The 25,732-nt window shown below is 44.9% G+C and overlaps 1 protein-coding gene across 2 annotated transcripts in view; it reads left to right on the top strand.

Moving 5' to 3' along the window:
* IGDCC4 (immunoglobulin superfamily DCC subclass member 4) overlaps positions 1–25,732 on the top strand; it is a 187,751-nt gene that overhangs the window by 39,066 nt on the left and 122,953 nt on the right. For both annotated transcript variants that reach the window (XM_050967461.1, XM_050967460.1), the window contains exon 2: positions 24,647–24,976. In XM_050967461.1, the coding sequence (XP_050823418.1) occupies positions 24,647–24,976 (330 nt within the window). The remainder of the gene's footprint in view (positions 1–24,646; positions 24,977–25,732) is intronic.

Below are 25,732 nucleotides of genomic sequence, written 5' to 3'. Positions count from 1 at the left end.
CTCTCAGGAAAACCGGTTGGAATTGATGGAAGTTTTGCCTGAGGAAGGACTGAGGGCCTGGTCCCAAGAGGTGCAGAGCACCTGCAACTTCCATTGATGATTGTGGGTCTGATCCCATCAGTGAGAGCTGCAGGAGTTGGTCCCTAGTGTGTAAGGTTGGTCATTATTTTGAGACCACCAGTGAGGGGACTCGACAGCTGTGAGGCCAATAAAAACAAGGTGATAAACAGGCAAAATATCCTTTTTAAAAGCATTGTGTGTATTGTCTCCCCCCCCCCCCCCATCCAGTACCTTCCATTCCTTCCTCCTCTATCAATCACCCTCCTTTCTTCTGCCCAAAATGGCGGACACATCCCACTCTGGTGCCCATCGCTGCTGCTCTGAGGGGAGGGCCTTTGGGAATGAGGGGGAGAATTTCCACTGAGGCCCCAGCTTCTCAGATGGTGAAAGTCTGAGGATGGATCCCCCACACGGCAGCATGTTGTGCTGCTGCTGAACTCCTCACGCCAGCCATTATGATGCTGCTTCACACATTGTTTGGTGGGCACATAAGGAACTTCTCCGATAATTTGTATTCAGGTTAGTTTTTATATTGTCCTTTTTGGAGTGGATTTAGTACTGTTGGAAGATACCATCCAGGCAGCTTTGGGGATGCACGAACCTTCCTTAGCCAAGGGCAGGGCAGGGCAGGGGCAATACTGGATGTGTAAGCTTCCTCCCTGCCCTACCAGTGCCTCCTCCCTTCCCTCTCTGCTGAGCTGTAGATATTGTTTTTGGTAACATGTAACCTGCCCAAATGGGAAGTGAACTGAAAGCACCAGCTTGGATCATTGGTTGGCAATAGCTTTGATCTTCTGATTTCTATCAACTTCAAGCCTGTGACTTTGAGGGGAAAGGATCTTTATTCCAACCCAGATCACTAGGAGTGCTTCTGTCTGTCCTGTCCTGTCCTGTCCTGTCTGTCCATCTATCCATCTGTCTAGCTATCTATCGCACAGCAAAGGCAGTGCACCTCCTACTCCCTATATTGTGATTGTGGACCATTTATAAAGTGGTTAATGTTTATCCATGCAGTTCAGGGCCACTCTGCTCTACTCTGTCAGCAACATGTATAATACAAATTGTTTACCAACAATTTATGTACCAGCCTTGCATGGAAATCGCCAACTGTACATCTCGGCTGGGTACATAGAGGCTTTTAAAAAATGAATAGATTAGGGCAGGACAGACTCTGCCAGTTTACTATGCAGAAGAATGAGTAAAAATCTTTTATGAAATTTGCATTGGGAAACTATTTTGCTGTCCATGCAGTAGTTACATTTGAAAAGGGCGGCAGCAGGGCATGGTGCCTGGAGCAATGGACGAGGACTCAGGAGACCTGGATTCTATTCCCAGTTCTGCCACTGAGCAAGTCATTTGCTGCTCTCTGCCTTAGTTTCCCCATCTCAAAAAAAGGGATAGTGATACTTATCTTCCTTTGTAAAGTGCTTTGAAATTTACAGTTGAAGAACTGAATATTATTAAGTTTTCCGTTTTAATTTTTGTGGAGTACACAAAAACCTCTGGAAGAGGAACTACGAAATGTACTCCATATTTTAATTTTAGAACTGGGAATAATAAGAAATAGCCAGAATACTTCTTTTCCCTTTTTCTTCTTTTATTTTTGTTTAGTAATATTAGTTCCAAGTTAAAGGAGAGCTATCAAATGGCCCAAACGTTTGGATCAGCCCTTGTTTGCTTTTTATTTGCTGTAAAGCATTGAGAGATGAAGATACTAAAAATTAGAATTTAAATAGTTTAGGCTCAATATTTAGATGGTTGGGCAACTTTTGTAACAACACCTTTCATTCAAGCTCCCTTGTTGTGTTTGCATCCCAGTCCCTTGCAACACTGCAAATGCATAACAGGGCTAGTTTCACTCTTTAAGCCCGTGGTTTTCAACCTTTCCAGGCTACGGTACCCCTTTTAGGAGTCTGATTTGTCTTGTGTAGCCCAAGTTTCACTCACTTAAAAACTATTTGCTTAAAAAATCAGACATAAAAATACAAGTGTCACAGCACATTATTACTGAAAAATTGCTGACTTTCTCATTTTTACCGTTTAATTATGAAAACAATTGGAATATAAATATTGTACTTACATTTCAGTGTATAGTATATAGAGTGATATAAACAAATCATTGTCTGACATTTTAGTTTGTTCTGACTTCACTAGTGCAGTTGTAAAACTAGGCAAATATCTAGATGAGTTGATGTACCCTTGGATGACCTCTGCGTCCCCCAGTTGAGAACCGCTGATGTAAGCTGAAATAAATTCAAAACCTAATTGTGTTTGTAAATGTTGTGCATGAAATCATGAAAATCTGGGCTATTAATTTTAACCTGACAGTGCCCTGCTAGGTTCTTGAATCTCAAGTTTCAGTTTGGGCCACAGTTTAGCAGCAAAGTTTTGAACAACTCCACAAACAGAGGAGATACTAGCAACACAGGGAGATAACAGTAATGGGGCCATGTCTACACTCCAAAGTTTTCTCAACGCCAGTGTCGGCCACAGCTTCCGCAGTTATTATATTGCTTGTGCACTTGCATACCTGGTTCTTTGTGTCAGCGCTGGGCACGCACCAAGAGTGCTTGTGTCGCTGCACAGTGTAGTGCACCATGGGTAAATCACTGTGCAGCCCACTACTATTCAGCGCACTGTTTTTTGGATAGTTTTGGCAATGCATGATGGGGCAGAAATGACTGGCGGAGGGGTGACTGAGAGCAAAAGGTCAACTTTCCACAAAGCAGAGTTCTCCATCCCATAGTATCATCTCTGTCCCATAATTTTCATGTCTCTTTTCAATTTCCCACGAACCAGTCCGGAACTTGTACTTCTCATCATCTCTGACAGAAGCCCAGGACTCATGGTCCTCCAGTATTTGCAGATCTGCAAAAAGAACCGCGGGGAACATAACGATTTCCTGGTGGTCAGTTTTCTGTGGGACATAGCGAGAACCAATTCACAGTGGTGGTTGGCATTCATGGAGCAGCTGCAGATGGTGGAGCGCTGATCCTGGGTCTGAGAAAAGATTACTGACCGGTGGGCTCGCATTATAATGCAGATTTGAGATGACGAGCAGGGGCTGCAGTACTTTCGGATGCACAAGATTACATTTCTAGATCTCTGTGCTGGGCTCGGCACAGCCCTCCAACGCTGGGACACCAAAATGAGAGCTGCAGTGACAGTGGAGAAGCTAGTGGTGATCACACTGTGGAAACCTGCTTTGCTGGATTGCTACTGGTCAGTGGGAAGTCATTTTTTAGTGGGAAAAGCCACCGTGGGAGTCAGTGTCGTGCAAGTGTGCAGGACCATTAAATATCTCCTGCAGTGCAGGACTGTGACTCCAGGTGTCTCTCTATTCTGGCCCCAGACCGCCTTTCCACAGAAAGTTGGCTGGTTAGGGAAGGTGCAGGACTCACATTTTTAAGACACAGGCCTGTTCAGAAAGCTACAGGCAGGGATCGTCTCTCCTGACATGCGGATTACAGTTGGCAATGTTAAAAGTAATTCTGGGAGACTCAACCTGCCCCTTACTACCCTGCTCATGAAGCTGTATAACTGACCACCTCGACAGCACTGAGGAAGGATTCAGCTATGGGCTCAGCAGGTGCAGAATGACAGCTGAATGTGCTTTGAGTAGACTGAAATGGCGCTGACGTTGTCTACTCATGAGGTTGGATCTCAGTGTGAAAAATATCCCAATGGTTCCAGCTGCCTGCTGAGTGCCGCATAATTGTGAAGCAAAGGGACAAAACTTGCCACAAGGGTGGCGGGCGGAGTTGGAGTGGCTGAGTTGTCATAAACAGATAGCTAAGGGTTAATGTCTCTTTCACCTGTAAAGGGTTAACAAACAGTGACCTGCAACACCTGACCAGAGAACCAATCAGGAGACAAGATACTTTCAAATCTCGGTGGAGGGAAGCCTTTGTGTGTGTTTTGGGGTTTTGCTTTGTTCTCTCTGGGCTCTGAGAGTGACCACACGTACTTTACAGGCTCTCTAATCTTCTATTCCAATTTTGTGAGTACAAATGTAGAAAGGCGGTATAGTCTTTTTATTTGTTTTCCTTTACTTGCAATTGTGTAGTTTGCTGGAAGTATTTTAAATTGTGTTTCTATTGGAGGAGGCTGTTTCTCCAATTTCTTAAGCAGACAGACCCTGTAACTTTTTACCATCTAAATTGCAGAGATAGACCTTTTACTTTTTTCTTTCTTTTTATTAAAAGTTTTGCTTTTAAGATCTGTCTGATTTTTTTCCCCCTTGTTGAGGCTCAAGGGAATTGAGTCTGTACTTAACAGGGAGGGAGGGGAGAAGGGGGAATCCCTTTGTTTTAGATTCACGGAGCTTGAATCTGGATTGCCTCTGGGGGAAGGTATCATTCCTCTCTGTGTGGTGATTCAAGGAGTTGAATCACGGTGATCTCCTAGTGTACCCAGGGTGGGAAAGAGCTGGGAGGAAGAAAGGAGGGGGAAGGGAAATGGTTTATTCTCCTTTGTTGTGAGACTCAAGGAATTTGGGTCTTGGGGTCCCCAGGGAAGGTTTTGGGGGAGACCAGAATCTATCAGGCACTCTACTCTAAGTCCTGATTGGTGGCAGCATTACAGGATCTAAGCTGGTAATTAAGCTTAGGGGAATTCATGCTAGTACCCATATTTTGGATGCTAAGGTCCAGATTTGGGAATTATACTATGACATGAGTGTACAAGCCCACTGCGTTCACTGCCAGCAGGCATTGGACATGATGTATTGTAAACTAATAAAGATTCATAGACTGTAGAGCTGGAAGAGACCTCGAGAGGTCATCGAGTCCAGTCCCCTGCCCTCATAGCAGGACCAAATACTGTCTAGATCATCCCTGATAGACATTTATCTAACCTGCTTCCCAACAAAAGAGTTTTATTCTCTTAGGAAAAAAATTCCAAAAAATAATAAATGTGAAGACTTTAAAAGTAAATACATTGTGGCTTACAAAAAATAAGAACTGTAATAAGTAAATAAGAGGATGGAACATTGGTGGCTATTGTAGCTACACATACATCAACTGTAGATCTCACAGGTCAGCGTATGTGAAGCTGTTGCTGTCTCTGCTTTCCCCTGGTGTGGCGTGGTAGGGGTAGGTATGTGGGCCCTAAGGCCATGTGGAATGCTGGAGTGTAGGGAGGTGCTATGCTGCAGTTCTCTACCAACTGTATTGGGAATCGAGTGGAGGTCCACAACAGTCTGCAGCGTCTGCATTTGTGAACAGAGAAGCTCCATTATGTTAGACTCTGGCCATCTGATCCTTGTCTCTGATCAGTGCACACAGTGCCCTCGTTTGATGGTCTGTTGCCAATAATTACGTTAAATTGCATTAGCATCAGCATTTCTAACATTGCAGCTGCTTTGAATTTTGTCATTTAACTGAGTTTTGGGGGCCAGTTACAGTACTCTGATGTTATTGTTCCAGTGCTGTTTGTCAAGCTTGCAATTTTCATGTGTGTATATGCTGTACATACATGAACGCAAACCAAAGAGGGTTCACCCCATGCACCCCCGACTTCTGAAAGAGGTTACGCAGTCTTTTGAGTCGTTTTTCGAGAAAATTATGAAAGCAAACAAAATGCAATGAGCAAGACCTTTGCAAAATGAAGCTTGACTTTCCACCTTATTTATTCTCTGTATTGCGAGGGGCAATCACAGCTCCTCCCACTGCAGGCAGGGCATGGGATCGTGTGGTAATTTTTCAGCAGATTTTTGTGATTTGGGTGGCTTTGAAAATGGGCATAGGCCCCTCAGTCCCTTAAATAAGTTGGAAAATGGAGCTTTATGCAAATCGCAGTGGGAACCGTAGCGTGACACACCAGAGTTGTGAAGGGCACACACAGCAAAACACAAACCGTGCACTTTGTGTTCAGTCATAATTTGGGTAAAACTTCCACAGAGGAGGGTCCTGATTAAGAACTGAGTTAAGACCTGTAGATTTTGGTCCACAAGTTTTACGTGTGCTGGTTTAAATGCCTTGCTGAGGGCAGAGAGAAGGAAAGTGAGCGACTGACATTTATGACGCAGTAGCTCGCTTTCGCATTGTGACAGACATTGATAATTCAATACAATGAATCAATTATTATTGCTATTGATTTGTTTTATCTTTCTGGGTGATTTGTTTTCAAAGGATGTGTTAGAGTAACGCACAGTTTGAATGAAATTTAACACTCTGTTCCATGTAAAATCTGTTTTTTGTATTACTACCCTCTGGAGTGCCACAGTACGTAGATACAGCAAGTATGCAATGAGGGGCAAGCATGAAGCTTGCATGGAAGTGTCTTTCTGTCATCCTTTTTAATCCACTACAGAATAAGTCTACTGCTGCTACCCACTAATGGGGCTATTCCTTTTGCTCAAGATGTAGAGGTCTCCACTGTGGTGCTAGAAGTGCTCCAACCCTGCTGATGATCCATGTGAGTGGTTGTCATGTCGCTCCGAGATCATAATGATCTAACTTGTATCAGTTCATTTAATTTATATTGGGTTTATACTACCTTCTGACGGCTGGGAGGGTGTGTCCTTCCAGGGATTGGCTCCCCATTCTGTAATGTGTGGAGCATCCTCAATTCCCAGTAACATCAGAAGGCTTTGAGATCACTTAACATATCACAGGAGTCGCTTAGCACCTCACCAGATTGGACCTACGCTGGCTAGAACAGTCAGGTAGGTGTAAAACTAATAACAAAAAGGGAAGGTAGGAAGGAGGAAGATATGAATCAGCACAAAATCAAGATGTTGAGAACAAAATTAATCAAGGAACCAAAGGATGTGAAGAGAAGAAATTCTTTAATTGCCTATACACCAATGCCAGGATCTTGGATAAACAGAGGATTTGGAAATGCTCATTTATGAGCATAAATTGTATCTAGCTGGTAATACTGAAACCTGACGAGATGTTTCTCATCACTGAAATGTTAAAATCAGTGGGTATAAAGAAGGATTGAGTGGGGGAATAGGGGAGGGGGAATGTCAAAAATCTATTTTCAAGCCACTGATACCTCAAAAGAAAGTGATCTTGAATGCTTATGTATCCTTGTCCTAACCAGTGTCTGCTGTAGATCATGAAATTACACTAAAGAGCAGGATGACCAGCTTCTTATGCACCTATCTCTAATATGTAGAGAAAAGTCTGAAAGATCATGGAGGACTTCAGTTTGAGTTATATATACAGGAGGGGTCATGCTGCCATTACTAAAACGTGTATTGTAGACGACAATTTCCTAACTTAAAAAGTGTTGCATACAACGTGTGCGGACCTCATCTTGATAGATAAAGATGAACTGATCACGGAACTAAAAATGAGTGATAATGTGGATACAAGTGATCATGACTTGATCACATTTATAGTGGGCAAACAGAATAAAGTCCAGACCTTTATAAAGCCAGTGATGCTTTTAAAAGGACCAGTTTCACAAAGCTGAAAACAACTATAAGCCAAATAATCTGGGAGGAAGAATTTAATCAGAAAAATGTGAATGATAATTTCACATTAAGAACTCTTTACTAGATGCCCCAAAAAAGCGACAATTGAGGAAGAAGGCCATAATGTTTAAAAAACCAACCTGGTTTAGGGGGGTTGTGAAGCCAGTTGTACAAAATTAAAATATATATAATATATATATATATATAAAAACAAATAGAGGAAAGGGGAAGTTGATAATAATGAACATGACTCAGAAACTAGGTATTGTAGAAAATTTATAAGGGAAGCAAAGAGACATACATATATTAGGACCAAGAAGAATCCAAACAATGGTTCTACCAGCAACAATGGTTGCTAGATGGAAATGGTAGAATTATCAATAATAATGCAGAAAAGGAAGACGTGTTCAATAAATATTTCTATTCTGTATTTGGGGAAAAAAGCAGATGATGTAGTCATATCATTTGATGATGCCATCCCTTCCATTCCACCGGTATCTCAGGAGGATGTTAAATAGCAGCTTCTAAAGTTAGACATTTTTCAGTCCGCATGTCTGGATCATTTGCATTTAAAGAGTTTTAAAAGAGCTGGCTGAGGAGCTCGCTAGACCATTAGTGTTGATTTTAAAAAAGTCTTGGAATACCAGGGAAGTTCCAGAAGACTAGGTGAAAGCGAATGTGCCAGTACTTAAAAAGGGTAAACAGGGTGACTCAGGTAATCTGTCAGTCTGACACTGATGCCAAGCAAAATAATAGAGCAGCTGATATGGGGCTTGATTTAATAATAAAAAAAAATATTAAAGGAGGGTAATATAATTAAAGCCAATCAACATGGGTTTATGGAAAATAGAGCCTATCAAACAAACTTGATATTTATCTTTGGTAAGATTACAAGTTCGGTTGATAAAGATAGTAGTGTTGATGTAATATATTTAGACTTCTGTAAGGCATTTGACTTCATACCTCATGACATTTTGATTAACAAACTTGTGAAAGATATAAGATTAACATGATACACGTTAAATGGATTAAAAGATGGCTAACTGATAGGTCTCAAACTGTAGTTGTAAATGGGGAATCATCATCAAATGGATATTTTTTCTAATGGGGTCCCACAGGGATCTGTTCTTGGACCAGTGCTATTTAACATTTTTTATGGAAGTAAACATAAAATCATCATATATGAGACAAATTCAGAGAGTGGTAAGTAATGAAGAGAACAGGTCAGCCATCAGGATCACTTGGTAAGCTGGGCGCAAGCAAACAGTATGTGTTTTAATATGGCTAAATGTAGATGCTTACATCTAGGAACAAAGAATGTAGGTCGTACTTACAGGATGGGGAAATCTATCCTGGGATTCTGGTGACTCTGAACAAGATTTGGGGGTTGTAGTGGGTAATCGGCTGAACATGAGCTCCCAGTGTGATGCATTGGCCAAAAGAGTTAGTATGATCCTTAGATGCATAAACAGGAGACTCTCAAGTAGGAATGGAGAGTTTATTTTGCCTGTGTATTTGACACTGGTGCGACCATTGCTGAAATACTATCTCCAGTTCTGACAGTCACAATTCAAGGATGCTGGTAATTTGGAGAGGGTTCAGAGAAGAGCCACGAGAATGATTAAAAGATGAGAGAACCTGCTTTGTAGTGATAGGCTCAAAGAACTCAATCTAGTTAGCTCAACAAAGAGAAGGTTAAGGGCTGACTTGATCACAGTCTACAAGTATCTACATCAGAGGGGTAGCCGTGTTAGTCTGGATCTGTAAAAGCAGCAAAGAATCCTGTGGCACCTTATAGACTAACAGACGTTTTGGAGCATGAGCTTTCGTGGGTGAATACCCACTTCTTCAGATGCATGCATGCATCTGAAGAAGTGGGTATTCACCCACGAAAGCTCATGCTCCAAAACGTCTGTTAGTCTATAAGGTGCCACAGGATTCTTTGCTGCTTTTAAGTATCTACATGGGGAATAAATATTTAAAAAGGGCTCTTCACTCCATTGGAGAAAGGTATTACATGATCCAATGGCTAGAAGTTGAAACTAGACAAATTCAGATTGGAAATAAGGTGTAATTTTTTGGTGGTGAGGGTAATTAACCATTGGAACAGTTCACCAAAAGGTGTGCTGGATTCTTTGTCACAGACGATTTTAAAATCAAGATCGGATGTTTTTCTGAGGCTACATGTACACTAAAAACGCAGCAGCGCTTTGACGTGCGAGTGTGGTCATGCTTGAGCCCTGGGAGAGAGCTCTCCCAGCGCTCCTGGTAATCCACCTCCATGAGGGGATTGGCTCCGAGCACTGGGAGCCTGTCCACACTGTCTGCGCTCAGGGGAGTGATTCTTCACCCCCTGAGCCAGCAAGTTAGAGTGCTATAAAATGTAAGTGTAGACAAGCCCTAAGAGATGTGGAAGTTCTATGTCCCGTGTTATACAGGAGGTCAGACAACGATCCCTTCTGGCCTTGGAATCTTTGAATCTAAAGGAAAGTGATACCTCACCACGACACCAGCCGCAGCCTTGCTACATCCTAGTATGAGAGGTGGCTAATCTAGGCAGGAGCGCTTGATTTGAGACTGCTCAAAATAGCAGGAGGGTTGTTCAAATACAGGAAAACCACAGGTTAATCTGTGGTTCCGGAGAAACAGTCTAAACTATATTCATTTCAGTGTGTATGTGTGTCTCATCCACACACAAAGTGTTATTTATCTACCAAAGTGACTTTGGCAGCCTTTGGAAACATTTAGATAAAAGCAACGAATAACATACTGTACCCTAATTTATAGTTTCAAAAAGCTCCCAGCTTTTTAGTTGTGGCCTGTACACAGTAACATAGCGCAGCAGTTGTTTTTGTTGATGCCTCTGTCATGCAAGTGCTTTCTGGGTTTTTAACTGTGTGAAAGCGGTAATGGAAAACGTATCAGAAAGATCAGCAAGAGAAGGGTAACAGAGATTTAGTCCAGCATGATTATTTAGTGCAGTGGTCCCCAACCTTTTTGTGGCCAGTAGCACATTCACGTTTTCAGTAGCGTGTGGCGGGCGCCAACAATTACTCACATAACAGAGATTTAGTCCAGCATGATTATTTAGTGCAGTGGTCCCCAACCTTTTTGTGGCCAGTAGCACATTCACGTTTTCAGTAGAGTGTGGCGGGCGCCAACAATTACTCACATACAGGGCCGGCTCCAGGCAGCAGTGGAGCAAGCACGTGCCTGGGGCAGCACATGCTATGGGGCGGCATTCCCTCCATTCTGCAGAGTTGGAGCTTTTTTTTGTTTGTTTTTTGGGGTTTTTTTTGTGCCAGTTCTGGGCAGTGCAGAGAAGCTGGAGAGAAGCCGGGAGAACAGAGAACACTGGCGCCTCCAGCCCTGGAGTTCTCTGTCCCTGGCAGGTGCGGGGTCGTGGCTTCTCAAAGCTGGAGAGAAGTTGCGGCCCCGCGCCTGCCAGGGACCGAGAACACCGGCGCCCGCAGCCTGCAGCCCCGGAGTTCTGTCCCCGGCAGGTGCGGGGCTGTGGCTTCTCTCCCCCGCTGGGCACTAGGCGGGCTCACATAAATGCCCCAGCGGGCGCCATGGTGCCCACTGGCACCGCGTTGGGGACCACTGATTTAGTGGGTGATGCCATTAGTGTAGTGGGAATGCCATTAATCAATTTTGATTGATTTAAAATGCACACAGAGTCTTAGATGGGCCTGTGCAAATATTAACAACAGCCACAGAATGAACACACTGGATCAAGGTCCCGAAGCCTCATTAATGCAGCTTCCCACCCACATGAATGACAGTTGCAAAGGTCTTTATTTTCACCCGCCTGCTCCTGTTTCGCAGTAGCCAAGCTATGGATTTTGAGAGCCAGTGGAGTGCCGGGGCAACTTGAACCCCTGCACCATCTACTTGCAGGCACAATGCATACAGTGACGCAGTTGGGAGCGTACGCAAAAGTGGGATCTGCTACCGCCCTAAAGGAGTGCAACAATGTTGTTATCCTCCTTACAGAAGGAGAACTGGGGCACAGAGGTCCTTGCCCAAGGCCACACAGGAAATCTGAGGAAGAGCAGTGACTTGACCCTGGGTTTTCCAAGTTCCAGCCTAGCACCCTAACCACTGAGCCATCCTTCCCCTCCCTTAGGGTACGTTATGCCCTGCTCTAACTGCTGCGCAGCACTGCCTCCACTGGAAAGCAGAATACTTTTCCTCCATAGAATGCTGCAAGATACTAAAATCTCAGTCCATGCTTCTTTCGGAGACCGCCATTTGCAATGTGTGATTGTCCTGAACAAGGGCTTAGGCCAAGCTATTGTTTTTTAATTATCAGTGCTTAAGGTACCCAAGAAGAAAAAGTGCTTTGTGCCCCTCTGATGCGGGCACACTCAAATGTAATTGCTCTTTGAACTAGACAATGGAATTTAAAGATTTAAGCTTGGAGCGCATGAAGAGCTGCAGCAGAATGTTACACTTCAGTGGGAAAATGCTGCAGTAGTTGGCTGGCTGGTAGGAAACCCCTTTAGAAGGAATAACTTTGGTTTGTCTTCAGTGCTATTCACTCCTGATTAAATGAGATTAATTGTGCTGTTGAATCTCCTGGTTCGACATCCAAAATAAATACATAAATGAAGACAGGCGACAATTTAGAGGCTTAACTGCAATTTGAATTTGTTCCATACGCTGCAAGACATAGAGGGAAAAAAGCCCTTTTCTCTTAGTGTGATATCTAGCAGAACACACATGATCAGGGAGCATTTTCCTTGCGCTGTTTAAAAGGCTTTTCTTGCGCTTTGGAAGGTTTTCTTTGGCTTGGATTCCGCAAGGTGCATAAGCCAGTTCCAATGTGCCAGAAGTGCATGGAATAGGAAATGCACTGGCCAGTCTCCAGGCAAAGCGGGACCTGCCGTACAGTAGCAGATCTCCAGGAAAATCTCTTGCTGCCAAGAACTGAAAGTGATGTCAGCCTTGGAAGTGTGTCAGATTAGCAAACTTTTGTACTTCACTCTTTGTGAAGTATTAATCTGCCACGGCCTGTGCTATAATGAGTCCTCTCTTGCTACATCCTTAAATTTTTTTTTTAAACCAACTATTCAAAGATTTTCACGTAAATACTTTGGAAGCTTTCAGCTGGTGATAATTTAATTTGATTGGGACAAATCCTATCCTGAAGCTGATCCTCAGTCTTTATTCAATCTTGTTAAAAGGGAGGTGCTAGAATACCTTACGGTCATGGCCCAGGACATGACAGCATAAAATCCTGATAGTGCAGTCTTGGGGACATGACTTTAGATTGCTGTATTGGTTATTGTCAGAGCAGGCAGAACTCCTATTCAGGTCAATACCAGTGAGGACTTTGGCCCATTGTGAATAGTGATTGACTGTTTATTAAGCTGAAATGAGTATTTAAATTCTTTGTCCAACAGCACCACTCACGCTTGTCATTGGGGCTTGGACCCAGAGCAATCAACACAGATCTCTGCCGCTTGAGCTTAAGGAGTAACTCCATTAGTAGCTGGCAGTAGTAGGCTGCTACCTTCTCTGTGGACCAGCCACTAGATGGGAGACCAGACACACACTGTGCAAGGGTGTTTGAATGCATGTAACTCCTCGCTGCCTTCTCACCGCCTTTGACTCATTTCTCAAAGTTTTATTCCACTGCCACACAAATGCAAAAAAAAATGATAAAGAAACACAAGTAATAGCCCTGACCAGGACAGATACTGCAGGGTCCTCTACTCCCTGGTGGCTCAAGGGTCACAGTCCTCTCTCTCTGCCTCAGGGGAACCACAGAGCCTGCCTGCCCTTAACCTGTTGCAGCCCTTTGCTGCTGCTCAGGGTGGGGTTTGCCTCTCCTGGCCCTCCTCCTCATACAGAGCTGGGTCCAGCTGGGAGTGAGAGCAAAACATTAACTGCTGTTCAGCTGGATAAGCTGATTTCCATCACCTGTCTGCTGGCCGCCTCCTGAGGGCTTGCTGCTCTCCGGCTCTGCACGCCCTTGGGTGGCAGACTGCCCTGCTGCCATCCCTTCTCTTCTCCGTGTACCCCTCTCTTCATAATCTTCCCTGTCTCTCAGCTCCATAATCTGGGCATCATCTTTAGCTTGGACTTCTCTTGGTCCGCACATCTTGCCTATGTGTCAATCTTGCCTATTTGTTCTGTATAGCACCTGTAAGATGTGGCCTTTCCTGTCCATCCACCCAACTAAACTCTCTTCCAGGCTCTCCTCCAATCACATCTTGATGCCTGCCACATCCTTCTCTCTGGACCTTGACCAAAGCAATCTTGCCCCACTGAGACCCATTCTGAATGCAGCTCTGACCTTCTTACCCCTCTCTTCGAGTCTCTCAATTGGCTCCCTCTTCTCTTTTTTGCATCAAATATAAGCTGTTTGTTTTCACTTTCAGGGCCTTTCGTGACCTATCTCCACCCTACCTACCATCTCTCCTTCACTAGCAAAATGTCAGCTCCTCCATGCCACCAGCCTCCCTCACTCGCTTGATAACTTTTCAAACAAGCCCCTTTGTGCTTTGTCCCCTGCTGCCCCTTGCACTTGAAAGAGGTTCCCAGTGCACATCTGCAGACTTAGCTCATTGTCCTCCTTCAAATCCCTTGTTTCAACGCCCCTCTTCTGTGATGCCTACAAAACACTTGACAACAGTCAAGATGCCGGTGTGCCGAGACCCACTGCCCATCATGCTGACTCATATTGCCTCATTTGTTCCCTGGAGCTCCCCAGTCAGTCTGCCTGTTTCTTGTCTGATGCTTAGATTGAAAGTTCTTTGGGACAGGGACCATCCGTCTGTTCTGGGCTTGTGCAGTGCCTAACACAATGGAGTCCGGCTCCTAGGCATTAAAATAATACAAATACATAATCTAGCTGTTGTTAGAAATGTTTGTTAAAAGCACAGCCCTTCTCTCCATTGAACAAAGCCATTTGTCTCCCGTTGAACAGTAACCTTTTGTTTGTCCAAGCCATGTAACAGAGATCAAGGACATATTTGCTTCTGATATCTGAAATGTTACCACGTTGGTATGTCCCTGAGTAGATCTTTCCTCCTCTCTGTTTTAAAAGGCAAATTTCCAGGGTGGTGGGGGAAGACGTGAGGCATTACATGCAAAACATGAGAAGCTGGGAGTTACATGCAACACATGAGGAGACAAGTTCTGTTACCAGACACAAAGTGCAAGCTCCCAGCAGACATGTGTATCCTGCATGTGCAAACCGCACTCTGAGCCTCACTTCTGACCCATCAGGAATCTGTCAAATTTGGCTGGATTGCTAGTTTGCACCAGATGGAATTATTTATAGCTTTGTAATCCACGAAAGCCAGGAAATCAGTTTTACCTTCTACTCGAGTTTAAGCCTTGAGTTGCTCAGTTCCAGTTGAGCGTGTGTGGGTCTAATGGTATTCTCGGTTGTATGTCATCACATACACATATGAAAGGTATAAAGCATCCAGTTGCTGCGAGTCAATGATTCATACTCTTTCTACTCTCTTATTATTGATGTGTCTTCCTGTAGTGCCAGGATCAGGGCCCGCTATGCTGAGTTGTGTACTAACATGTAGGGAAAGGTAAAGTCTCTGCCCCATTCATCTGAAAGGGGCAGATTTATTTCCATTTAAGTCACTGGGCATCTTTCCACTGACTTCAGTGGGCTTTGGATCAGGCCCAAAATTCAAGAGGTGATTGAAATGAACAAGCAGGTGGAATGAGGAGGAGAGATACAGGAAAATGAGTACGTTTCTGCTTAGATTAATGTTGAGCATGAAGCAGATCACCTCCTGCCAAGCCGTTATCAGTGCAATAGATAGATTAATATAATGCCCTGCAGAGCCTATTTCAGAGAAGCTAGTTTTGGTGGAAATCTAACACTTTAACACAAGACACCAGGGCTTGGTTCCCGTCTCAAATGCATGTCGTGTGTTTCCACGTATCTCAAGCAAATCCCTCCACACAGCTGGTATAGGCACAGTATCCAATCTAGGAAGTTCTGAAGCAATCACAATCTGGTTCTGAATAGAACAGTGACCTGTTTGCATGAATGGAATTTAATATCAGCTCATCTCAGCAGTTACGTATGTCTAAATCTGAGCTAGTGAATGGTTTTCTCCAAATCCTTCCCTCTACCCTTTCTTATTTTGTTCTCGAGAAGTTATCAAGATGTTCTTAATTACCCTGAGGCAATCTGTGGATAGTGGGTAGACAGGTGGGAGCACCCTCTGGTCTAAAAAGCTGTTTTGTATGTACCACTTCATGTTGCTCTCTCAGAAATTCCCAGTGCTGGATTTAGTAATCCAGGCATGTAGAATATTTTATGTCATGCCACATATTAGCTTTCAAAATTACCATGACAGCTAAGAGCAGCGGTGGCTCCAGGCACCAGCGCTCCAAGTGCTTGCCTGGGGCGGCAAGCTGTGGGGGGCGCCCTGCCGGTCCCTGCAAGTGCAGCAGTCGGGCAGCCTTTGGCTGCTTGCCTGCGGGTGGTCCCTGGTCCCTCTGATTTGGTGGCAATTCGGCGGTGGGTATGCTGAAGCCGCAGGACCGGGGACCTCCCACAGGCAAGTCGCCGAAGGCAGCCTGCCTGCCATGCTTGGGGTGGCAAAAAAGCTAGAACCGCCCCTGGCTAAGAGGAATCAATACTAGCGGGTCCTAAATTCAGAAGTAAATGTAATTCCTAAGTGCAGTCTCTGTGGTTAGAACGTTTGATGTCTGACCTCCAAAGGGACCTCATGACTATTGGATCAGGAGTCCACTTAATTAGAAACAGTCCTGGAATAACCATAGTTTCTGTATTATATTGGCCAAGTACTTTCTACTAGCTGGTAAAGTCTTTTCAGTTTGGTTTCATTAGCAAAGTAACTCCAACAGGGTGGGTGGCTGGGTGGGTAAGTAGGTAGGTAGGAGTGTATGTGTGAGTGAGTGTGTGTGTGTGTGTGTGTGTGTGTGTGTGTGTGTGTTTAAACAGAGCCATATCTCTTTCTATCAGTGCATAACAGTGGATCGAAATTGAAAATAGTCTGCAGCATTTAAGAATCCTGATTTATATTTGTTTTTCCTCTGTTGTGATCCTTTACCCTGAAAGTACTTTACATAGTATGGTGTTTTGAACCAACCACCTTGCTACATTTCCAGAGGCTGTAAAATATTTCTCTCTGTCTGTTAATGTTTGTACTGTTCTTTCAATATCTAGGACCAATTTATGATTATTTTTATTGTGGTAGTGCATAGCACCCAGTCGGGGCCCTGGGCCCTACTGTGCCTGGCACTGTGCAAACGAATACAAAGTCCCTGCCCCACAGAACTCTCAACCCAGGATTTTGATAATATGCAACAGCAGGCGAACAGGAGCAGGCGGGGGATGAGGTGACAGCAGAGAACTGTATTTGTGCACTTATCACAGCACTCGTGCGGAAATCAGTGGAGCTGCATGTACTCATGCCAGGTCTGAATATGGTTTGTCCAATGCTATGTTTAGTGCTAAGCGGTAGGAAGTTGTCACATGCGTCTGAACAGAAGTTCTTCCCTTCCCTAATTAAGACTCCTCATGGTCCTACACTAAATGGGCTGTTAATGACCCATGCTGTTATAATGGCTGCACACAAAGGTACCAGCTTGGTGGGTACACATTTTTAGCTAGCACCAAATGGACCTTTTCTGTGCCCAGTTTTCCTGGGCAATTGTGCTCTTTGGAAATTTGCTGTTCAAAGTAAAGAGTGAGTGATTAGGCTCAAAGATGAAAAGGTGCCTTGTAAAGAGGTGTGGAGAAAGCCTGATCCAGTGGCACTGGCCTGTGAACCAAATTCAGTTCCCTGTTTCGCCACAGGCTCCATGGGCGACCGTGGGCAAGTCACTTAGTCTCTGTCCAGATCCCCACATGTACAGTGGGAATGATTCTGAGGTGCTCTGGGACTACGCTAATGAGGGTTGGCCAAGTACCAAAAACAGACAGAAGAGGATTTCTGGGCTAGTTGCTGTATCATGCTGTGAGTAGCCAGACCATATTACGACGTCAGTTGTAATAGTCAATGTATGCAGAACGTATGGTGGCGTTTTCAGAGCTCACGCACCCAAATCCCACTGAAATTCAATGGGAGTTGGGCACTGAATTAGGCTGCGTTTTATCTGATGCTTCCCTCCTTCCCTGCCAAAAGCCTTATTGCTGTTAACGAATGAATTCTCACTACACTCCTGTGAGGGAGACAAGTGTTATCTCCATTTTACAAATAGGGAAACTGAGACAGAGAGGTCAAGTGCCTCAGGGCTATGAGAAAGTCGGTATGAGAGGCAGGGTTGGAATCTGCAGCCTTGCAATGTAGTGTTCAGACCGCTACCACACTCCTCCTCATCCTGCGAGGTTCACCATAGATGTAGCTTTATGTAGGAGTAATTAGGCTGTTAAGATGCTTAGGATTTCAAAGGAAGTGCAAAGAAATCAGACCCCTACCATAAGAAGTAGCAGTGTGTTTTGGAATAACTGGTAGTAGCAGCAGCTCTGGACTTGCATGCCTCAGTACTTTCGTTTTGAGAGGCTTCCCCCTCACATGATATATCAATACAAGCTGAGTAGGGTTCATATGACATTCTACACATAAACTGTTTTACAAGAACAGCTGTCATTGGCCAAGAGCCCTTTGAAGGGTCTCAGAAAGCCCAGTGTTGTCCCGGCTGGAGAAGAATACATCTCCTCAGATTTGTGTTCTTGCAAGTAATTCATCACTCCGGATGTGTCTTCTTGCCCTTAGTCTGACTGATGAGTTCTTCTCTGCCTTGCATGCTTTGTTACCCAGCTTTCTGCATTGATTATGTCACTTTCCTATTGTGCTCTTTTTGGTAACCTGCTCAGGGTGTATTTTTCTCTTTGCCTAAAATACCTTTCCTTTCACAGTGTTATTTATACCAATGTGCGAGGTATAAGAGGCCAAGAGCCACTCAGGGAGCAATAGCCAGTATTCCGAGAGGGCAATGCGTTTGCGCTCTGCATGTAGCAGAATACAGTACCTGCCTGTAGGGTACCACGCTGGGTAATTTCACATGATCTCTGCAAGTCCACGTGAAATGTGTAGTCAGCCAGCAGCTGTGTGTTCTGTCGGGGTTTGAAAACTGGAAGGGAGCAGAGAACAGTGCACGGGCTGTCACATTGCCTTCTCCTTCTGTGGTTTGCTGGCAAGTGCATAGCATATCCAGGCTGATGCTGCATGTTGGGACACCTTTGTCTCCTGCGCTGCTGGGGCTAATGCAGGGGTGCCCAACCTCTGGCCCGAGGGCTGTACATGGCCCACCAGAGCATTTCCTAAGTCCCACGGCCTGCTTTAGCACAATATACTAATGGCCGATTCATTAGCGTTTCGTTGTCATGTTTACATCATTTTAGTTTACACATGGAAGTATTAGGTTGTTTCTATGTACAGTATTTTCTATCTAAATTCATGTGAAACAAACTGAACTTAAAATATAAATCAATACAGGTGACTTTAAATCTTATTAAAATATATGTAGACTCTGGCCCACGCAAGGTTGTGCTTAGGTTTATGTGGCCCTCCCTCCTCCAACATTTAAAAAGTCAGCAACAAAAATACCTGCTTATTTAAGGTGCTTTTATAGCCCCCACCACCCTAATATCTGAGCACCTGGCCATTGTTCAGTGTTTAGCCTAACGATACCTGTGGGAAGTTGGTAATTGTCATCTAGATAGGTATTGTTATCCCCACTGTACATGTGGGGAGCTGAGACATAGAGAGACTTAGGTCTCGTCTACACTACACCACATGTTCATGGGGGTGGGTGAAAAAGAACATAAGAACGGCCATACTGGGTCAAACCAAAGGTCCATCCAGCCCAGTGTCCTGTCTTCTGATAGTGGCCAATGCCAGGTGCCCCAGAGGGAATGACCAGAACAGGTTACCATCAAGTGATTCATCCCCTATGGCCCATTCCCAGCTTCTGGCAAACAGAGACTAGGTACATCATTTCTGCCCATCCTGGCTAATAGCGATTGATGGACCTATCCTCCACGAATTTATCTAGTTCTTTTTTTAACCCTGTTACGGTCTTGGCCTTCGGAGCATCCTCTGGCAAGGAGTTCCACGGGTTGACTGTGCATTGTGTGAAGAAATACTTCCTTTTATTTGTTTTAAACCTGCTGCCTATTAATTTCATTTGGTGAGACCCATAACACACCCTTAAAACCATAAAAGCCACACCCTTGGACAACATAGTTATACCAGTTTAACCCCCCCTGTATAGACAGTGCTATGTCTGCAGGAAGCTTCTCCTATTGACACAGTTATTGCTTCTCAGGGTGGTAACTATGCTGATGAGAGAGCTCTCTCCCATCGGCTTAGAGCATCCTCATTAAAGAGCTACAGCCGATGCAGGGTTTTAAGTGTAGACTTGCGTTAGGTGACTTGCCCGAGGTCAGACCAAGTGGGTGAGGTAATATCTTCTTTTGGACCAACTTCTGCTGGTGAGAGAGACAAGCTTTCGAGCCACACAGAGCTCTTCTTCAGCTCTGGGAAAAGAACTCCCAGCATCACAGCAAAGTGCAAGATAGAAAGCCTTGTTTAGCATAAGTAGTTAGCACATATTGGAAAGGACCACTCAAGGGAGAGTAGCCTGTTAACACCCGTGTAGTCATAGGACACGAAGAGGGGGTTGGTGGGTTACAGTCCGTCCAATAACCGATATTACCAGGGCTGGCTTTAGGCCCTGTGGCGCCCGATTCGAAAGAGCTGCCAAAGACAGCCGCAGGACTTCGGCGGAGGCTCAATTGGGTTCCGGTGCCTTTGGCGGCACATTGGCAGAGGTCCTTAGGGAGTTTGTGGGGCCCTCTTAGGGGTGCGGGGCCCAATTCGGGAGAATCGGGTGAATCGCCCTAAAGCCAGCCCTGGATATTACCTCAGCCACCTTGTCTCTCTAATATCCTGGGACCGACATGACTGCAACTACAATGCGTACACAGTCATACAGGCCATCTGTGGTAGAACAGGCCGTTGAAACTGCGTCTTCCAAATCCTAGGTTAGCACTGTAACCACTAGACCATCCTTCTACTCAGTCGGCTATGACATCTATTAGTGTCACTGCTTGTGAGGGACAAAATTAGTAATGAAAAATGGAAGAGTAGCATAAATCATAGCCACCAAAGGGCCCAGTCCTGCGAGATACTTGTGCGTTTCCGGTAGGGTGGGCAGCACTCGGTTGAACTTTGGCCCAAAGGAAGATGCAAGAGAAGCAGTTCATCCTTTTCTGCTCCACTGACACATGTTAATTCGGATAACAAATGATTTACCCTCATCAAGAACCCCACCCTTGGATTTGTGTTGCGGTCCAAATCATTGTGTCACGTGTTTTCATACTGTTTTACTCTACTAATAACTCTGATACTATCCTGAGCACAGACGGTGCTGACTGTGTTCAGTCTTCAGTCCTCCACACACCCCAGCGATGGCAGGCAGTGCGCATTACATGGGAAGGGTAATAAGACAGCTGCACCTCGAAGGAGAGCAGCACTGTGAAAACACCAAGTGTAGTGGTTTGTCTGATGCAAGGCAGAAGGTAAACTGAGGCATGGGCAGGGCTCTACTCCCGGTGTGAAGAACTAAAGAGGTCACGGGGTGGGGGGAATTTATATTTCAGATTGGATGAAAATTAGTTTCTTTATCATCAGAACCTTTTAACCTGCTGTTAATTTTCTTCTTGGCGACAAAAGGCCATTGTTTGGATGAAGGAGGGGGAAGGCACCATTATAATCTGTTGGAGAGTGCACAGAGGAGAACATGTATGTCTGTGACTCTGAGCTGAGACCGCGGATCAGCGGGCCTCTGTGAGCACAAATGCTTATCCCTGAGCTCCCTGCAAGCTGACAGGTTTTCTGCACAGCAGGGGGTCACTAAATTAACTGTGCACTTGGGCCGTGCAAATTCCTTCTTTTCGGTGGCACCTGGAGCTTTCGATGCCTAGAAACAATTCCATTCCCCTGCATGTGTAATTTTGCGTGTCATTGCCCCTAATTGCATGCTTAAAGTGCGCGCTTTTAAAATGCAGCCCTTTTATCGGCAGTAGGTAGTAGAAGGTTTAATAGGGTGTTTGAATTCCTATAAAATTAATCTGTAGCTTTCTGTGATAGGGTATGGGCAGGGAGCCATGTGGTTCATATCCAGTGTTGATAAACTCGTTATAGAGGCAGGAAACATTTTCGATTGGAGCAATGACAAAATAATTTGGAGGGGAGCCATAAAAAGAGTGGATGTGAAGCTTCTAGCACAGTGGAGATTGAAATTGCTGGTGTGTGGAAGCAGCACTGCCAGCTAACATTGACTTAGTGTCCCTGGAGACCAGTAATAGCAAATGCATTTTATTAATGACAATATTCTTTAGGAAATGCTGAGGCATTGTTGCTAGAGGTGGAACTCTCTTGCAAGTGGGATTGTGTGTGTTGGTTTGGAAACCTTCCAGACCAAGACCTGTTCAGTCTAACTTTCTCACCACTGGTAACTGATCGAAGATCTCATTGCGGCAAGCGGGCTGCCAAGAGATGTGATGCAGTCTTCTCAGTGTCCAGTAGTTTGTAGCTGTAACATCCTTCCTTTTGACTGAGAGTGGAGATACAGCACTTTAGGAACTGCTTGCAGGGATCATCATGGGGTTAGAGTGCTAAGCCAGTGGGATGGATATTTTGGCCATTTTTCTGTTGCTTGTTCTTTTTTGACTGTTCATTTACCTTATGATAAACTATTAGCCTTGTGTTATCAGCTATTCAACACCTGCTTTAATGGGTATTCCCTGTTTTTCATTCTTTTTTCTCCCCTTTGGCCTTTGCTATGTTTCTCTTGTGATTCATCACTAATCAGCCCTTGTTCATGATCTTGTTACTATTAGATCTCTCTCGGTGAATTTTTTGTAATGCAGATTTGGCTGTCAGCTGAAGGCTGCACTACTCATGTCTAGCTATCTAGGTATGATTCTGCTCCCATCCATGTTAGTTGGGGTTTGCTTCTTTTGTAGTGCTCTACTCTTTCTTTTTTACCAGTCAGCCACAGAGATGGAGTTCTGAAAGCAAACATGTAAAATACACATTCTGTTAGAAATTGTGACCAGCCTGAATCAGATCCCCAGGTCTGATGCCTGTTTCTGAATTTTGTGACAATTTACATTTGGATCCAAATCTGGATCTGAACTTCCCGTCTTGTGCTTACTTCTACAGGGGGCTCTGAAAACCCTTGAAGTTAGGACTTGGCTTATGACTACCTACTCCTGGGAGAATTCTGTGCCAAAAAATGAAAAGTTCTGCACCAAAACAATAAAAATTCTGCACACAATATTTTGAAATTTTGCAAAATTCTGCAAATTTTATTTGTCAAAATAACACTATATAATCACGCCAGTTTCAATTAGTTTGGTAATTTATTTCAAAATACCGCTCTGTAAATATGTCTGTTACAATACAGACTCACGCAAAAATTTCCCCAGGGTTAGAGAGTTACAGAAACCCCTGTGGCAACCCAGTTTGTTTCTTTGCCCCCTGTTCCCACCTAAAAGCCCAGCTGGGAGGCCAGACACCCACAACCCTTCCCCACAAGTCCAGCTGTGGGCCTCCAGCCAATACACCTGACCCCCACCCCCCCCCCGAGCCCAGTCATGGGGGTCCCCGGAGCCCAGATACCCACACCGCTTCCCCTCCAGAGTCTGGCTGTGCCCACTCCTCCCCCAGTCCAGAAACCCATCCCCCTACTGCCCAGGGATCCAGAAGGAGAAACAGCCTGTTGCTGGGTCCCAGGCTTGTGTGGAGTTTCCTACATGCTACTGTCTCTTTCCCTCAGGTCCTGTGGGGAACTATAGCTGCTAGGAAATTTCTCTCTCTCCCACTTCTCCCTCTGGCAGTGTCTTCTCTGTGCGAGCTGGGCTCTGCTGGGTCCAGCAACCCCTAGTGATGGCCAGCAGCACTGCAGCCCATTTTTGGGGGAGGGGGAAAGGAAATTTATGTGCAAAAACATTAATTTCTGCAAAATTCTGCATTGTGCAATGGTGCAGAATTCCCACAGGAGTAGACTATCGGAATATGGCCCCTCTCCCCATGTGCATCCAGGTTAAACAGAGTGGCTGGGTATTCTCAGCAAAAGACTCCCTTCTTTATGGAGAAGTTCTATGGAACTTCCTAAGGATAAAATCAGTAGGATTACACTATAAAATTACACTACAAAATTAAAGGATCTAAGAGCACAAACGAATTTCGATAGGCTTTTAGCCATCATATAGAATGCTGTTCCGGAGAGATAATTCTCTATTACATCTTATAAGATAGTTAAAGCCCGTGGGAAAGCTCTTATTTTCTTTAATTTTGTAGGACTTTTCCTGTGTGTTTACACATCCTATGTGAAGAAGAGTCATTAAGTTTGGTAGGAAGCAGTTTCCTACCATTGCTGAGCCGAGTTCCGCCCCTGGGGTAAGCTGGCTTCAGTGAGACTTGTGCCCTGATGATGCTAAGGGCATAACTGCCAAGTTTTGTGCAGTGATACGTGTGACACTTCATGCACAATTCTTGGCTAATTTGCATACTTGTCCATAGCCATAAATATCGGGTTATGCTCAACATGCCCTGCCCCTACCAGGGGCGAGGGATTGGACAAGGAGCTGCAAGGAACTGGACAACTGTAGCTTGGGTAGGTGAGTGGGTGTCTGGCAGTGCAGGAATAGATGAGAGGATGCTGGAGGGAGTCTGGGGGTAAGTGGGCGGTGCTGGGGTGTCTCAGACAGTAGCTGGGGTGTATGGGTGAGGATGTCTAGAAGGCAGGTGCGAGAGCCAGACGCTGTTGCTGGCTCCCCATTGTCTTTTGTGCCTGATGATAGTGTTACTGCCACCTTTGCCGCCTCCTGCATACACCTTCCCCAGCAGCGGTATAGCAACAAGGGAGGCAGGGAGGCTGTCTGCAGAGCTGACACCACCTTAGCCCAGAGGAGACACTGCAGGTCATTCCTGTAGCCCAGCTTAATGGGTAACCTCTCAGCTGTGCGGGAGAGATGTGCCAAGGGGGCTGCCACTTGTGAGTGACACGTCAGATGCCAGACCCCTGGCAGGGCTGAAGTTTGCGTGTTTATGTCCGATCGTGTTAACTGCGAAGTGCTGTGACATCTGTTTGTATAAATCAGGAGACAACCCAAATGTCTTTTCCTTGCAGGGAAGCTGTTGCAGGGGGATTCTCTGGAGCTGAGCTGCAGGGCTGCCTCTGCAAAGGTGACATTAGAGCCGAGCCAAGCCGTGGTGTTGGACTGTAACCTGGCTTCTGTCGAGCAGTTGATCAATATCACATGGAAGAAGAATGGGTTCCCATTAGTGGAGCAGGAGCACCTTCGCCTGCTTCCAAATGGATCACTCCTCATATCGTCCCCGGCTGCTGCTAAGGAGAGTAAATATCCTGAAAGGACTGGCGCAGAGGGTAATTACTCCTGTGTCTCCCAGAGCTCGTTAGGCGCGGTTGCCAGTCAAACGGCTGCAGTTAGATTTTCAAGTAAGTATTTTTCTGGTATTGATATAGACTCTTCGGCCTGGCTTCAGAGTGGAGGAAGAATTGTCTAGGAAAACGTGGTTCCTTTAAATGCTGGCAGGCCTCAGAATTGTCTGCAAAATAAGTTACGACGTTGTCGTCTTTCTCCCCCTCTCCCAGTTACATTTTAATTTCCCATGGAACCCTTCCAGATTCCCTCCTGACAAGGCCCTTCTGTTCTCGGAAAGCCAGGCTTTTCCTTTGGGACATTATCTCATCAAGTCCTTTTGTTTCAGGACACATGGTCTGTATACAGAATGCACTATATTTCCCTCAGCTGGCCTAAATCAGTGGGAGTCAATGGAGTTATACCTGTTTACACCATTGAGGATCTGCTACCTTCTAGCATTTCTTCAGGGACAAAAAGCAGTTCCGTCCTGTGCTGACCTTCTGTCCTTCCTCCTTTATTCAGTCTCTTGATTGGTTGTTTTTGCCCCCGTGTTATTACAGAAACTGTGATGCTGAGTCTTAAGTTGAATTATACTCTGTGTGTGTGTGTGTGTGTGTGTGTGTGTGTGTGTGTGTGTGTGTGTGTGTGTGTGTGTGTGTGTGTGTGTGTGTGTGTGTGTGTGTGTGTGTGTGTGTAAAATTATACTGGCACATCCTGAGCTACACTTTGATTAGCTGTTGATATTAATTAGTGTTATCCAACACATGGCAAGAAGAGTACGTTGGAGAATGACTTACATGGGACCTGAATGATGAGATCAGAGGTCAAAA

The sequence above is a fragment of the Gopherus flavomarginatus genome, chromosome 9, assembly GCF_025201925.1.
Source record: "Gopherus flavomarginatus isolate rGopFla2 chromosome 9, rGopFla2.mat.asm, whole genome shotgun sequence".
NCBI classification, from domain to species: Eukaryota; Metazoa; Chordata; order Testudines; family Testudinidae; genus Gopherus; species Gopherus flavomarginatus.
This window is presented reverse-complemented; position numbering and strand designations above follow the sequence as displayed.